Below are 14,192 nucleotides of genomic sequence, written 5' to 3' on the forward strand. Positions count from 1 at the left end.
TCTTGTTGGACAGAACAAACTAACTTCTTCCAGTGTGGGATTTAAATGGACCTTTCAAAAATGTTTGCAAATGTGCTTTGGGAGAGACCCATGCACTGGATGAGGATGAAAAATTCTCTGTAAATGGGAGGCTGGGCACTGGCCTGATCTCCCACCCCATGCCAGCCCTCCTGGCCCACCTGTGGGAGCTGCAGGCATCTCCCTGGGACGTCTTCCAGCTTTTAAAGACGAGTACAGTTTAGTAAAAAGAAAAAAAAAAAAAAAAAAAAAAAGGAAAAGCCAGCCAATTCTGATTCTTCCATCGAGATGCACCCTGTGAATGGGATTTCAATGTGGAGATTTCAGCCTAGAAAACCTGATCTTACAGCACATCCAGCGTGTTGCTACAGTCATAAGTTACCAGTACGCTGTCCTAAAAGTTTACAACTCTGAGAATGAATGTGTAAAAAAGTTGAGCTTCAGAGTTTAATAAGTCCATTTATTTTTATTATCTGCAATAGCAGTCTCAGTCATGTGCTCTCTCTCCCAGGCTGGAGTGTATCACAGACAAGTTCATAAAACAGTTCCATATAAAAATGTAGATGGTTTATTGATTCTTCTGCCCTTTCATTAGGACTTCCCAGAATTATTTTTTTTTGTGCAGAAATTTTATTTTTAAATATGTTTTCTGCTCTGCAAAACATCATGTGGTGCCTGTTGGGCACCACATATCTATAAAGATGTATCAGAAGAGATTGCAAGCGGTTTCATTTCATCTCTCTCCTTCTGACCTTTGCATTGTGCCTGCTTCAGGTAGCCACGTTCTTTCTTCTCTGGGGGCAAGGAAAAAAATGAACCTTACTGTTGGTTGGCTAAAAATTATTAACTACTAACGCATGATGAATTATTTTGTCAGGGGTGTGGTGTCATAGTTTAATATTGTACTAGATCTTGGCTGATTAATACGTGATGAGATCTGTGTAGTCTTAACATCATTTTGGCAGAGAAAAATGAGGGTTTTTTTGAATTTTTGTCTCATCTTGAAGGGAGAGGAAGAGAAGAGAAAAAAAAAATACAGTGCACAATGTTTTGTTCTGATGTTACCAAGATGTTTTGGTGACCTTGAAATGTCTTTTTAGGTACTTACTTGTATTACATCAGGCAACTGTGAATGAGATTGGTAGGTCTCTGCCCAGTCTGACAAGTCATTTTGGGGAGTTTTATGGGTTCCCAATTAATTTTTGAGGCATTGAACTGCAGAATAAAAACAAACTGTGGCAAGGAAATGCATCCCATGTTGGAATAAAGCCAGGCTCTAATGAAATCCTGCAGTCTAATAAAGCTCTTGAGCCACACAAGAAGCAGGAGATGGGAACAATCCAGTGTGGAAGCCTTGGAAACTGGGGGTTTCCTCTAGGTTTTAGAAGAAAAGCAAGTACTATGTGCTGAGTTTCACTGGCAGTGTGTGGGCAAAGAGAAGAGGGAAGTTTTGTAATACATTACTTTGGGGCATCCAGGAAAACTCAGCAAGTCTTTTTTTTTTTTTTTTTTTTTTTTTTACAGCCTTGGCACAATAATTAATCTTTATAAAGGCATTGGCCCTGGAAAACACCCAGCTGTAATGTTCAGAGGATTTATAATTTGTTTGGCAAGTGCACAGCCCGCTGGGGATTGTGTCAACCTCTCTGGATTGTCTAATTTATATCCCAAATCTTGTCTGGCTTGTGATGAGACTTGTGAAGGTCCTGTTTGCCTGTGAGATGGGCAGTCTGTGGGATGGGGCAGCCCCGAGCCCACAGGTCTGGCCAGGATTGCATGCAGTATCTTGTTGTGGCAAGCTATAACAGTGTGGGGTTTTGTAGCATAGGAAATATTTTGGGGTTTTTCCCCTTTCTTCTGCTTAGGGTTTCAAAAAGTACTAAATGCCAGCTGCCAATTTACGCCACTGCTTATTGACCAGGTTTGGTTTTTTTTGTTTTGTTTTTTTTTTTTTGCTATTTCACCTTCGTGTACCCCCCTCCTTGATGTGTTTCAGTCATTATCTGCATCTGCTTAAAATCAGAGATGTCCTTGGTAGGACATCACAGTTTCTGTCCCCAGATCAGCTTTATACTGGTGTGAGCCCACTGGGGTGACTCCTGGTTTTCACAAGCAGGGGACCACAGGCAGAAGGTTGTGCAGTCTCCATCTCTGGAGGTTTCTAAGCCCTGAACACCCTGGTCTGAGCTCACATCTGGCCCTGCTTTGAGCAGCAGGTTGGGCTAGAAACCTCCTGAGCTCCCTTCCCACCTGAATATTTCTACCTATCTATATGTCTTTGCTCTTCTAATGATGCTTATTTCTCTTAAATATTTACTTCTAAAAGCAGTTAAAAAGATAAACCACGCTGTGTTTTGCATACTTTGATCAGTGCTTCATCCCCTTATTGGATCATATACTGAATAACTTGCAAACTGAAATCTTCTTCATTATGAAGAGGTATACACCTCCCCTTCCTTCAAAAGAAAAGCAGTGGAAGAAATAGGAGCTAATTAACTAGAGCACACGTAAAAAACACACCTGCCAAATGGCATCTCCAGAATAATAAATTCTTTTCTTTTAAAAATTAGAAGCATTTATAAAAATAGAGACAAAACCTGAAATCTTTCCATAGTATTTGCATTTAAATTGAAAATGTGAATGCATCTGGTCTTGTAAGTGCCAAATAATTACTTGATATTAAAAAGTTTGGAGATGCTCTAGTAGAAGATGCTTGACAACTTAATTGTTCTGATAGCTACAGAAAGTTAAGGTTTTAAAAAAAACTTTAAGCTAAAACCATGTTGACAGAAGCAAAATGAACTGTTGGTAAAATGCTGAGAATATGTGCCTTTTTTTAGCAAGGCTTCAAGTCTGACTATGGATAGAAAGGTGGCTGTAGGGAATGTTTAGGCAGCATAATTTTGTCACAATTATCTTGCAGACTCCTAAAGACCATATTTAAGAAATGTCAGTGTTGGTGCATTCTCCCTAAAAGCTCTGTGAATGTTTATGTAGTTATGCCATTTTTTTAATGTTCACCCTATGACCCCACCAAGGTGTACCCGTTCTGGTCGCTTGGCAGATGTATTTTCTGCTGGAGAGAGTTCACTTATATGAAAACATCAAATAGCATTATCTGCTGCTAATGCAGGTGAAACTAGCTCTGTGCAGAGCTTATGAGTGTGTTTATTTGATGTTAGACTGACTTCTAAATTCTGAGCAAAACATGCAGACCTCCTTTCAGAATAAGAAAGTTCCCGTATCTCAGCAGTGGACCAAGCAGTTATGGGGTTATAGAGATGAGCCATAAGGTAAGAGCGTTCCCTGCTAGAGAAGAAATAAAGCGACAGTATGATGCTGACCTTGGCACAGACCTGATGGGCACCCATCAGCCAAGAATGAGTCTGAGTAACAGAGTACAAAACGGATGCAACTGCTCTGCTGGCAAGCTGGCAAGACTTTGAGTATCTAATTCAAAAAATGCCGTGGGCTGGGGCTATGCAGAAGATGTTGAGGGTTCTGTCCCATCCGCCTTCTTGTCACCCAGTTTGGTGTTTCTGTAAGAGAAGAAAGTGAAGCCCATGGCTGGGCACAGGGTGGTCAATCTAGCAGTTTCGAGCTCCTATGAACTGGATGGAAGACAAAGCACATGGTGGCGCATTTCCACAATTTTGGTTTTTTTGGGGGGGGTTATCTCTTTGTTTGGTTTCAAGAATGACTAAGGAGGGTGACATTTCTTACCAAAAGACATTGAAATGTGTGCTGATTTGGTCTGTATGGTGAATCTCTTGCAGACCCTTCCAGGCCACATCTACCATGACTTATTGACTGAGACCCAGTTTAAACATGCCAGGGAAAGAACGGCTTCTTGTGATCTGTGGTGCGGGATGGTTTTCCAGATGGTTCAGAGACAAAAAGCGAAAGCTGGTTAGCAAGAGGGATCTGTTGCCTTGCAATCACTCTTTGATTAAGAAAACTAACAACCACAAAACACTGTGGTTATAGTAGCTGAGTGTTAAAATAGCACAAAAAAATACCAAAGGTGAATAGTGGATGGAAGAAACAGAAGGACTTGCAGAAACCTCAGCATATCCAAAGGGAAGACCTCGGGCACCCAAGGCTGCTACTTAGGCAGCTCAGCTTGCGGCTGCTGTGCTGTCTAATTACAAGTGCTCAGTGTGCAGCAGCAGTGTGGAACTGCAGATGGAATTGTGAACTGCAGCTTTTCTGTTCTCTATCCATTATTGTAATTGGTCACCAGCAGATGTATGAGCCTTTAATCATATATTTTAGCCTTTCCTAAATGCATCTTTAAGAAATGCTGAATTTGGACATGCTTTTCCCCCCTCTGTTTATATTATTCCCCCAAATCCATTAACCTCATTTCCCTTACTGTTTGGAAAATTGACTTCTTGAAGCACCAGCTGGACACAGAGGTTTTATCCAATAAATTCACCATTTCAACAGCTGCATCCTGGTAGTAAAGCTTCCTATTCTTTATTGTCCAAGAGTCACACCATGCTCCAAACTCAAAACCACCAAGACATCATGAGGTCCAGTTTCACTAAAGAAAAGTTTTCTACCCCTGACCTAGGTACAGGTCGCTTCATTGAAGTATAACGTGAAGCTTGTGCCCAGGCTAGATCTTAGGTACGTTTGGACTTGAGGCTAAGCTGAGACATTAATTTGCATCATGTGGCAACGTGGCTGTGATGTTCACAGCAGAGTAGTGTGGCCTTAAAAAGCATCCAGTTTTTAAATGCATCCTCCTGTTTATTATCAAAATTTTCCGTACATGGTTGCGTATCCATAGCAGCGCTGAGTATGACGGACGATAGTCATTCATCAGAAAGGAACAGAAGTCATTATCTACAGGACACTTCAGAGCAGGCTCGTCTGTGTCCAAAATTGATGTGCAGAATGTCCAGATGTTACAATCCAGATAAACTTCCGTTATGGAGAGCTGTGATATCTGCAAACTTTGTAACGTGGAGTGTGATTTTCCTCTTCCATTTTCGAATTAGGCTAGAAGACTGTAACACTGAATGCTTATTTTTTGTTATTTTCCTTTCAAATGTTTTGTTGGTTGGAAAAAGCAAATTTGAGTTTTCAGTGTTTCTTATACACACAAAAAAATGTCAAAACATATTGTGTTGTAACAGAATGAAGTAAACCAGACTACACTGTGGTTTCACCAGTGAGAAAGATATTTTGGACAGTTGTTAAATTGTCTCTACTCAACTTAGCCATTTGATAATGTAGTTTAAGGCTGTATCCTGCAGAATACTGAAGACAGTGCAGCTTTGTTGCCCATGGCCAAAATAAGCAGAGACTTTGTATTTCTTTGGTGTTTATGATAGGAACTTTTATTTTTACTTCTATTGATTTGATAGAGGTAGACATGTTAATGAAGAAAGAAACATCAGAGAAGGATCGCCATGAGTCTTTCTTCTGTGGGAATGACTTTTTTTATTTAGGGCAGAGATCCATTTGTGCTGGACTTTCACATAAAAAAAATAATAAATAGATCAGACAATATGGACTGCATTGCAGTTTCCAAGGTGTGGTACTGGGGCAGATTGTTTTGTGCATTCATTCATTTAATCATTCAGACAAACAAATCTGAAACCCAGCCCAATTGTGTAGATGTTGGAGGGTAGCTTTGACAGACAGTGTCTAAATTAATATTTGGTTTGTCATTTGCCTGTGTTGCAAGGGAATGTGGTAGGATACTCCCTGTCTCGTAGGAAAACAGTGTTAAAGACTCCTGGTCAGCTGGTGGTCCACGATCCCACAACTTAAACACGGATCTTTTTTCACTTCACAGAAAAGATATGAATATTAGGCCAAGTTTGTGACTGCTTTGCAATTAGTTACGGGTATCAATGTAGTACAGCAAAGCTCAAGTCACAGGAATGATGCATCACAGCAATGACATAAGCTGAAATATGCCTTTCTCTGTGGTGTTTGAGGTTGGAAACAGATTATAGCAGGGGAACATAATTCAGAATTCTTGCAGTAAAACATCACTTGATGTACCACATACACTTTTGTGTGCCTTTAATGACAGTGAGCCAAGTAATTTTATTTTTTCCTTATTTCTCAGTGATGGGATACTTATGATTCAATAGAGATCATGTCTTAGCTGTGGAATCCACCAAACCAGATTCAGGTGCTTACACCACATGTATTAAATACATCCGTTCTGTATGTTGAACTTGTGTATTTGACCGACTGCTGTATTTATTTGTTGCTGAAATTCTATATTACAAAGCTGGTGCCTTAAACCTGGACAGGCACAGGTAAGCTGTGTCTGATGCCTCCACAGCTGCAAGTAAAGTCAGTGAATTGCTCCTTGAAGGGAAGGAGGTTGAGTTTTTATTTTCCGCTGCAAAACCTGGGAGCCTAGCAAAGACTGCAAGTGTGAGCAACAGCATGCAGTGAGAAGAGTTCGCTTCTCAAGATGTCTTGACAAATTAGGAAAAGGGTTTAGGTTTATGAATACACTTTACAAGTCTTTTAGGGACTATCTAAAATCTTTGTTGTAAGGCTGTGAATCTTTTGAATTGCAGTTGTGTGAAAGCAGGATTGCTTTTCCCATCTGTCAGGCTCTAAGGAGATGAGGGACCTGGGGTGATTGAAGCAGGAGCTGGTGATAAGAGTTGACTTTCTTTACCCGCCACCTGCCTTATATCTTTCTCTCAAGAACCAATGAATCATCCCAGTAATCATCTTTTGGTACAGAGATCACAGCAGTAATGTGGAGAGTTGCTTCTCAGTCTTTTAAAGTAGGCAGCCTATGTCTGGATTAACAGGACGGAGTTTCTAGAGAATGAAGCTTGGGTTTGCAGCTCGCTTTCCAAGCAAGCTCTTTCCACAGTGCTTTTTTTCTTTCGATATGAAACAAAAGTCATGGCAAAGGGCTCAAGCCGAAGCACACACAAGGGCTATCATTCACTGCGGTGAACTTTGGATCAGATCTTTGGTCTTTTCCTTGCTGTTTATCTGCAGGCCATTGGCCTTAAAAATGAAGTCAACAGTCTTCCTAATTACCACAAACTCTTTTTCATGCATGCGTGAAGGAAACATCAAGGGGTCAGTAACATGTAAAGGACGGGGAAAGGATTGCTGCCTTGCCTGACCCAGGGGATACAGTTGAAACACAGAACCCACAGTGTTTTTGGCAGATCATGGAAGTGAGCTGGATCTGGAGGTGAAGGTATTGGCACTTACATGATAAAATGCCAGTGCTGGGTGCTCAGAAACAAGTGGCATTCTGGATGCGGGGTTCACCAAAACCCTAAAATTTACTTGTGGTGCTCCAGGACATATGCCAAGTCTTTACATCTGCTGGGCAGTTTTTCAGGCGACATTGTCCTCTTGTTCACTGGGAACAGGTTAAAACAAAATCACTCACGAGCCTTAACAAACTGTGAACAATCAAAATCAGTCAAAGACACTTCTGGTGAGTGCACGGAGGACAGACCTCATGTGGCATCCGACTGCTCAGTCAAGTTTAAAATCAGTAATTTGCACAGTTTGGCTACTTAATATTGCTGTTGCCGTGGGCTGCATGCAGACACAAACATCAGCAAACACCAAGCCAAGCGTTCCCCAATGTCTGCATCAGTTTAGGAAGCAGCCAGTGGCCAATAGTTACTACATCAAAGACTACAAATCATGCAGCAACTAGTATATTCAATTATGGTCTTTGGTGCTATTCACATCGTGAAATGTGTGTTGATGAGATACAAACATTTTGATACACTAAAAGAGCGTTTTGGGTTGATCATGGTGTTGGTGGTAAGGTATGACTTAACCTGATGAATACAAATAGACCGTAGTTGAGATACTGAAATGCATTTTATTACTTTGAAATGTGATTAATGAGGGGGGTGTGTGGCAAAAACAGTTTTCTGAGGAGTTTGAGGACAAAAATAGTTTCATCTTTATTTGATCACATCATAGTTCTTTGGAGAAAGACTGGCACTTTCCTGAGTCTTAAAGTACAGTTACAGACTTGTTTGCACATTTACTGCTATTTTGTATCCCTGTGTGTTGATGATGTTCTGAAGTCTCTGCAGGGCAGCAGCTGTGGTTAGCATATCTGCAGCACCATCTCCCACATTTTGCTGGTTAACCTTGTGTCTCATTTATTTGCTTTATCTAACGCCATGGAAACCTTCCCCTAGTGCCTCAAACGTAACATAATACAGTGAAAAGCCAGAGTCAGAATCCATTGCATGTTTCAATATACTTGGCATTATATAGGGGGATGCCTGTAAATTATGGTCCAAGAACCTACACGTGAAGATAATCCAAACCACTGTTTTATGGGGATTGACCACGGATGCAAACTTGTATGCAGAATACGTAGGAGAATCACTTTTCCATTGCCTGGTGGATTTGTACCAGGATGAGCTCAGGTCTTTCCAAGAGGTCAGTATATGACACAGAATGTAAATCAGTTGGATCCGAAGTCGTTTTGGAGACCACATCTAGCATATGCCTATCTAAGGTTCTACACATTCTTGCCTGCAAGGATCAGCTTTGTATTCCCATGATTTGGAAGGCACAGTCACTCTGGAGTGGTCTCCTGACCTCATGTCATTTTTCTAAGGGCAACCCTGTTAATTCTGGGTCTGAGACTAGCTTAACAGGGCCCTTCGTTGCGGTAATATTTTTTTTCAAAGATCTGAGCAGGTTTACCCCAGCCCCTCTTGTGTCTGCTGGTCAAGAGTTCCCTGAACTCTGACTTACATAGTCATCTTCTCCATCTCAGTGTAACTGAGAGAGGTTCATCTTCTCAGAAGGGTTTGTGACCTGGTGGGTCAGGAAATTTCCAGTATGTGAAATGATTTGGAGACTCATCAGTCTGGAGTGAGAGATCTAGGCTCTATTTCCCCTTCTCACAAAGGGCTCTGGCTCCTCAGATCCTGTAGCACTGTTAGCTGCTACTGACATTTTCAGGATTTGGGGAAGGGAGGTTGATTACTGCCTAGGGGTGGTGGCAGTACTGCATCTTGTGGTGCTTTCCATCACTGAAAACATTCAAGCCCACCAGGAACTTAAATGAGATGCGCTCTAGTTTTTGGGCTGCTTCTGAGCCAAATATTGAGCAACTTGGCACTATCACATCTGGAACCTTTCTGGCCATAGTCCCAGGTCCTAGGTCAGAGGGAAGCATGTCTGCCCATCATGGCCCCATGCTGCTGCCTGCTTCCACTGCCCTCCAGCTCCACTTGCCTGCAACTATCCAGCATCTTTGGGTACCTGTGGTTGGTTTCTTGGGTACCTCTTCCAGGTATGGATGGTGATTTTCATGTGCTTTAGTGGCACATCAGAAATTCCAAGATACATGGGTTAACTGTAGACATCGCTGTGTTTGTTCTGGTGGCAAGTGAGATTAGGTATTCACAGATACGGATTGTTTAATGATCTTACTTAATTCTGAAAAGGCGTTGTATTTTAAAGTAAATTTCGTTGGCGACAGAAGATAATGCTGATAGCTGCATGGTTTGTGGAGTCTTGGAGAATGGGGTTATAAAACCAGTACATTGACTTTCAACCATAGGTTGTAGTTACACAGTTGTTGGACCATTTGATGTGGGGATTTCATGGCTGTTACTGATTAATATAGTGTGTACGTTTACATGGCTTAAGAGACATTAAAAGGAAGATGCTCAGGGGGCTGGAGCCCCTCTGCTGTGGAGACAGGCTGGGAGAGCTGGGGCTGTTCAGCCTGGAGAAGAGAAGGCTGCGGGGGGACCTGACAGCACCTGCCAGTGCCCAAAGGGGCCGACAGGGAAGCTGGGGGGGGCTTCTTACAGGGGCATGGAGTGACAGGACAAGGGGGTACGGCTTTAAGCTGAAAGAGGGGAGATGTAGATGAGATATTGGGAAGAAATTGTTCCCCGTGAGGGCGGCGAGGCGCTGGCCCAGGCTGCCCAGAGCAGCTGTGGGTGCCCCATCCCTGGCAGTGCCCAAGGCCAGGCTGGACGGGGCTGGGAGCAGCCTGGGCTGGGGGGCGAGGGGGGGGGGGGGCGGGGCGGGCAGGTCCCATGGCAGGGGGTTGGAACAAGATGGATTTTGAGGGCCCTTCCAACCCAAACCACTCTGTGAATCTATGGTTTGGGAGAAGGGAGGAGGAGGAGGAAAAGGAATAGAGCAAAGGGACTTTTCACTTCACTTCAGAATTTCTAGAAATTCCCTGAACTTTTTCCATGCAGGGCACTGAGTCACAGCCCCCATGAGCTCCTCGTATTTGGAGGTATGGAAAAATACTTAGCTCGAGTGTATGCTCTGCACAGGGTTGGAGTTTGCTGTGGCAGATCAGGACAGAGGATGATCCAGTCCGCTTATTTCTTGTACCCAGCACTCAGCCTGCATTGAACCAAACCGACAAGCACCAGCCACAAACCTTGCTTGGTTTTGTAGTTTGGTCCATGAGCCAGAGAGCCTTTCCTGGCCCACGGAGTAAGTGGCTTAGGGCCCACAGTTTGAGGTTCCGTACCCCTTACCTTAGCTTGTAGGCGGTATTGTAGCACGAGGCATCACAGAGGACACGTGAAAGTGAATGTGACTTCCCTATTAGACCTTGTCATTCCTTTATAGGAGTGAGAAACTGGTGAAATGGTCTGTGTGAGCACTTGAAACAAAGGAGAAAAAATCAGAAATAAAAATAGTTTATTGAGGTTATTATCAACTAATTTTGGTTGAAATGTGCTGCTCATCATGCGTATTGAGTTATTTTTAATTTTTTCCCTGTCTGAAGAATATTTGCATGATATATTTGCTGGTTTTTGTGTATGTAAGCATTGTTTGTTCTTCCATTTTGAAACAAAAAAGTTCGTCTTGTCTTTCATAGTTACTTGCTCTGGCATTTTTGAGCTGTCATACAATTTATGGTTCATCCTCTTGAACCAAAGCATGTGTTCATTCTCCTTCCTGGGGAACTGGCTGCATCTTTTAAAAGGGTTCGAGAGATGCTCAGTAGAGACTAGTGCATTTTGGTGCAAAAATTGAATCTTGATAAAAGTCACGAAACTTTCTTAAATAGATGCAATAATAATAAATTCTTAAAAAACACATCCAGCACTTGGATTCGTGAACACACATTTGCAACTAAATAGCAGCGTCCAGACAAACACTTTTTGAGCCATACCTGATCAGCACAGCAAATGTAACGGTGTTTTCATTCTCTGATTAAAAGGTCTGCCTTCCTCAGTGGAAGAAATTTCTCACCCCGTGTGTGAGGGGGCGTCCACAAGTAGCCAGATTTTATGCTGCTTTTCCCACATTGAAAAAAAACCCTGATTATTAATTAAACGTTAATTCCTTTCAAAGTTGTGAAAGTGCTAATTCAGCATGGCATTTGCAAGCTCCAAATAGCTGTTTTGTTCAAGGAGCTACTGAGCTAACAAAACTGAGTCTGAATTAGCATTTTCAACCTTGCAGAGATGTAAGGAGATGATGCACCGTGCTTTCTTAGCATGCTTGATGCCTCATCCATTCATTTCCATTTGGTGTTGTTACGCTTTCTGTACGCAGCAAGTGAAAAGTACATATTACACAGAGTATGGGATCCAGGGAAATTTTTAGCTTATAGCCTTTGCTGTTTGTGACAACGACACACTCCATTGGCTGTAAGCATGCAGATATATGAGGGCAGAGAGTGCTGCAAATCGGTTCTTTACTCAAATGTTCCACACGTGGAGCACTGTGCATGGATGGGGTGGCAAAGGGAATAGGGCAGCCTGGAAACTTCTCAAAGAAGTCAGCAGGATGACAAGAAATGACAGATTTAAATATTTGTCTTCCAGTCCTTGCATTCAGCCTGGGTATTTGCTTGTAATGTTTTCAGCTGGTATTTTCATTCTGGGACTTTCCAATTGGAGATAGCATATATAAACATACATACATACTTAGGCGCACATACATAGGGGGAGAGGGATCTTGGGATTGTATAAGTAGCATTTTATATTCACTACATCAAAATATATGTGTATTTGAAAGACTTAATGGATGATCCTGAAGCACTCTTCCAAAAATAAGTATCATACTGACAGTGCTTTAGAGCAATCACTTTATTGATGTAAATGGTGATAGTTTCTGGATAGTTTTATGCTCATTTAGAGTGATAAGAAAAATCAGATAACTGAGTTGCAGTATTATTTTGCTCTTGTGCAGCAGATTGATGAGAGAATGCTAGTAAAAGGTGCTGGTCTCACTGGCAAGATGGTGGGAAATACCATTTTCCAGAGCTGCTGTGTCCCTGCATGGGTGTAGGGTGCTTCTGAAGCACCGAGCCTGCCTTTAAGATGGCCTCAAAAACCTCATTTGCCTTGGGGTTCCCATCTGAAACGATGAGACTACCTTATCTGCTTTGCTGTGGGTTAGAGAATTAATTGCATTTGTATTGCAGGCTTGAATAGTCTTGGATGCAGATAGAGATCCCTGGGATGCTCTGTGCCTCTCTAAATGATAACGTTCTCTGTGTGCAGCCTTCAGCCTCGGGTTTCTCCTGCACGTACAGGATGGGTTTTCCTCATCTGACAAGACGCAGCCAGGGAACTGCAACCACTTGATGATGATGGGCTCTCCTGCACGGTTACATCTCAGAAGAGCATCTCTTTTGCCTTTTCCCATTGAGCGTTGCCTTTCATCCCCCTTTACCTTTTAGAGCTGGCAGCAGTTTCCCCGCCGCTGCTTTGCGGTTTGGTGGGGTAAGGCAGCCTGCCTCCAGGCAGCTGCGGGGACAGAGGCAGCCCTCCAGGCTGCCATGAGGAAGAAGCAGGGTGTGTAAAATCAGGGCAGGCTGTAGCCTCAGGCATGTGCTTACCTATTCTTATTTAACCAGCTGGCACAAAGATACTTTGCATGGCCATGTTTGTTTCCAGATAGATTGGAGATGACACTGCTGGTTGTATTAGTGATGTTTGGTTGATATCTCTATTTTCTCTTCTCTCAGTGCACTGATAGCATGGAGGTGAGGAAGGGCTTGTAAATACCTCCAGAGACAGATAATAAACATTGAAGGCTCATGAATTATTTTGGTTACTCTTCAGTTGTCAGCAGCTCAGTCTAATTTAGTTGCTGGGACTTCCTATTTTTCATTTTGGAAATTACAAGTACTTTAGCAGTGTATACTTTATGATGAAATTTGTTTAGAATTTGATCCTACGAAAAGTTAACCCCGTGCTAAATGTGTGCATTGGAAGCTTCAGTGACTTGCTGAGCATCATAGAATCATAAAATAGTTTGAGTTGGAAGGGAGCTTGAAAGGCCATCTCGTCCAACCCTCCTGAAATGAACGGGGACATCTTCAACTCCATCAGGCTGCTCTGAGCCCCATCCGACCTGGCCTTGGATGTTTCCAGGGATGGGGCATCCACCACCTCTCTGGGCAACCTGTGCCAGTGTCTCACCACCCTCACTGTAATAAATTTCTCCCTTGTATGTAGTCTGAAACCATTGCCCCTTGTCCTATTGCTACAGGCTCTGTTAAAATCATATGTAGGCATAAAGTGAAGCATAAGTCTCTGGAAAGTCTGAATATGCAAAATTTGTGCTTTATTATAGTAAACTTATTTTTTTGGCATATTTCAGCCTTAAAAAAAGGACGCTTTTGGATCACCCCTGACCCGTACCACAAAGATGACAACATCCAGATTGGGCGAGAGGTGAAAATCTCCTGTCAGGTGGAAGCCATCCCTTCTGAAGAGCTTACATTCAGCTGGTTTAAAAATGGACGTCCCTTGCGAAGCTCTGAAAGGATGGTCATCACACAGACTGACCCCGATGTTTCACCCGGCACCACAAACCTGGACATCATTGACTTGAAATTCACTGACTTTGGGACGTATACATGTGTTGCATCTCTGAAGGGAGGTGGCATATCGGATATCAGCATTGATGTCAACATCTCCAGCAGTACGGGTAAGGAGGCTTTCTTTGATATCAGTTTTACTTTGATAAAGCCAAGCTATGGCTTTCCTTTACTCTGGGAAAAAGGGTGTATACACAGAGCACTTCTCACCACAAGGATATCCAAGCAGATATCCCTAGGTCAGGGGCTGAGTTGTTTTCATTAAAAGACAGAAACCTGAATAAGTGGCATGTGGTGCACTCTCCCAAGGAGACACTACTACCTGATTTACCCAGAGTTGTCTCTTTTACTGTCAGAAAAGTTA

The 14,192-nt window shown here is 42.6% G+C and overlaps 1 protein-coding gene across 1 annotated transcript in view; it reads left to right on the forward strand.

The window, feature by feature from the left end:
• MDGA2 (MAM domain containing glycosylphosphatidylinositol anchor 2) overlaps window positions 1-14,192 on the forward strand; it is a 394,454-nt gene that overhangs the window by 235,949 nt on the left and 144,313 nt on the right. The window contains exon 7 of the mRNA XM_056347493.1: window positions 13,609-13,938. Coding sequence (XP_056203468.1) covers window positions 13,609-13,938 — 330 coding nt within the window. The remainder of the gene's footprint in view (window positions 1-13,608; window positions 13,939-14,192) is intronic.

The sequence above is a fragment of the Falco biarmicus genome, chromosome 7 (assembly GCF_023638135.1).
Source record: "Falco biarmicus isolate bFalBia1 chromosome 7, bFalBia1.pri, whole genome shotgun sequence".
NCBI classification, from domain to species: Eukaryota; Metazoa; Chordata; class Aves; order Falconiformes; family Falconidae; genus Falco; species Falco biarmicus.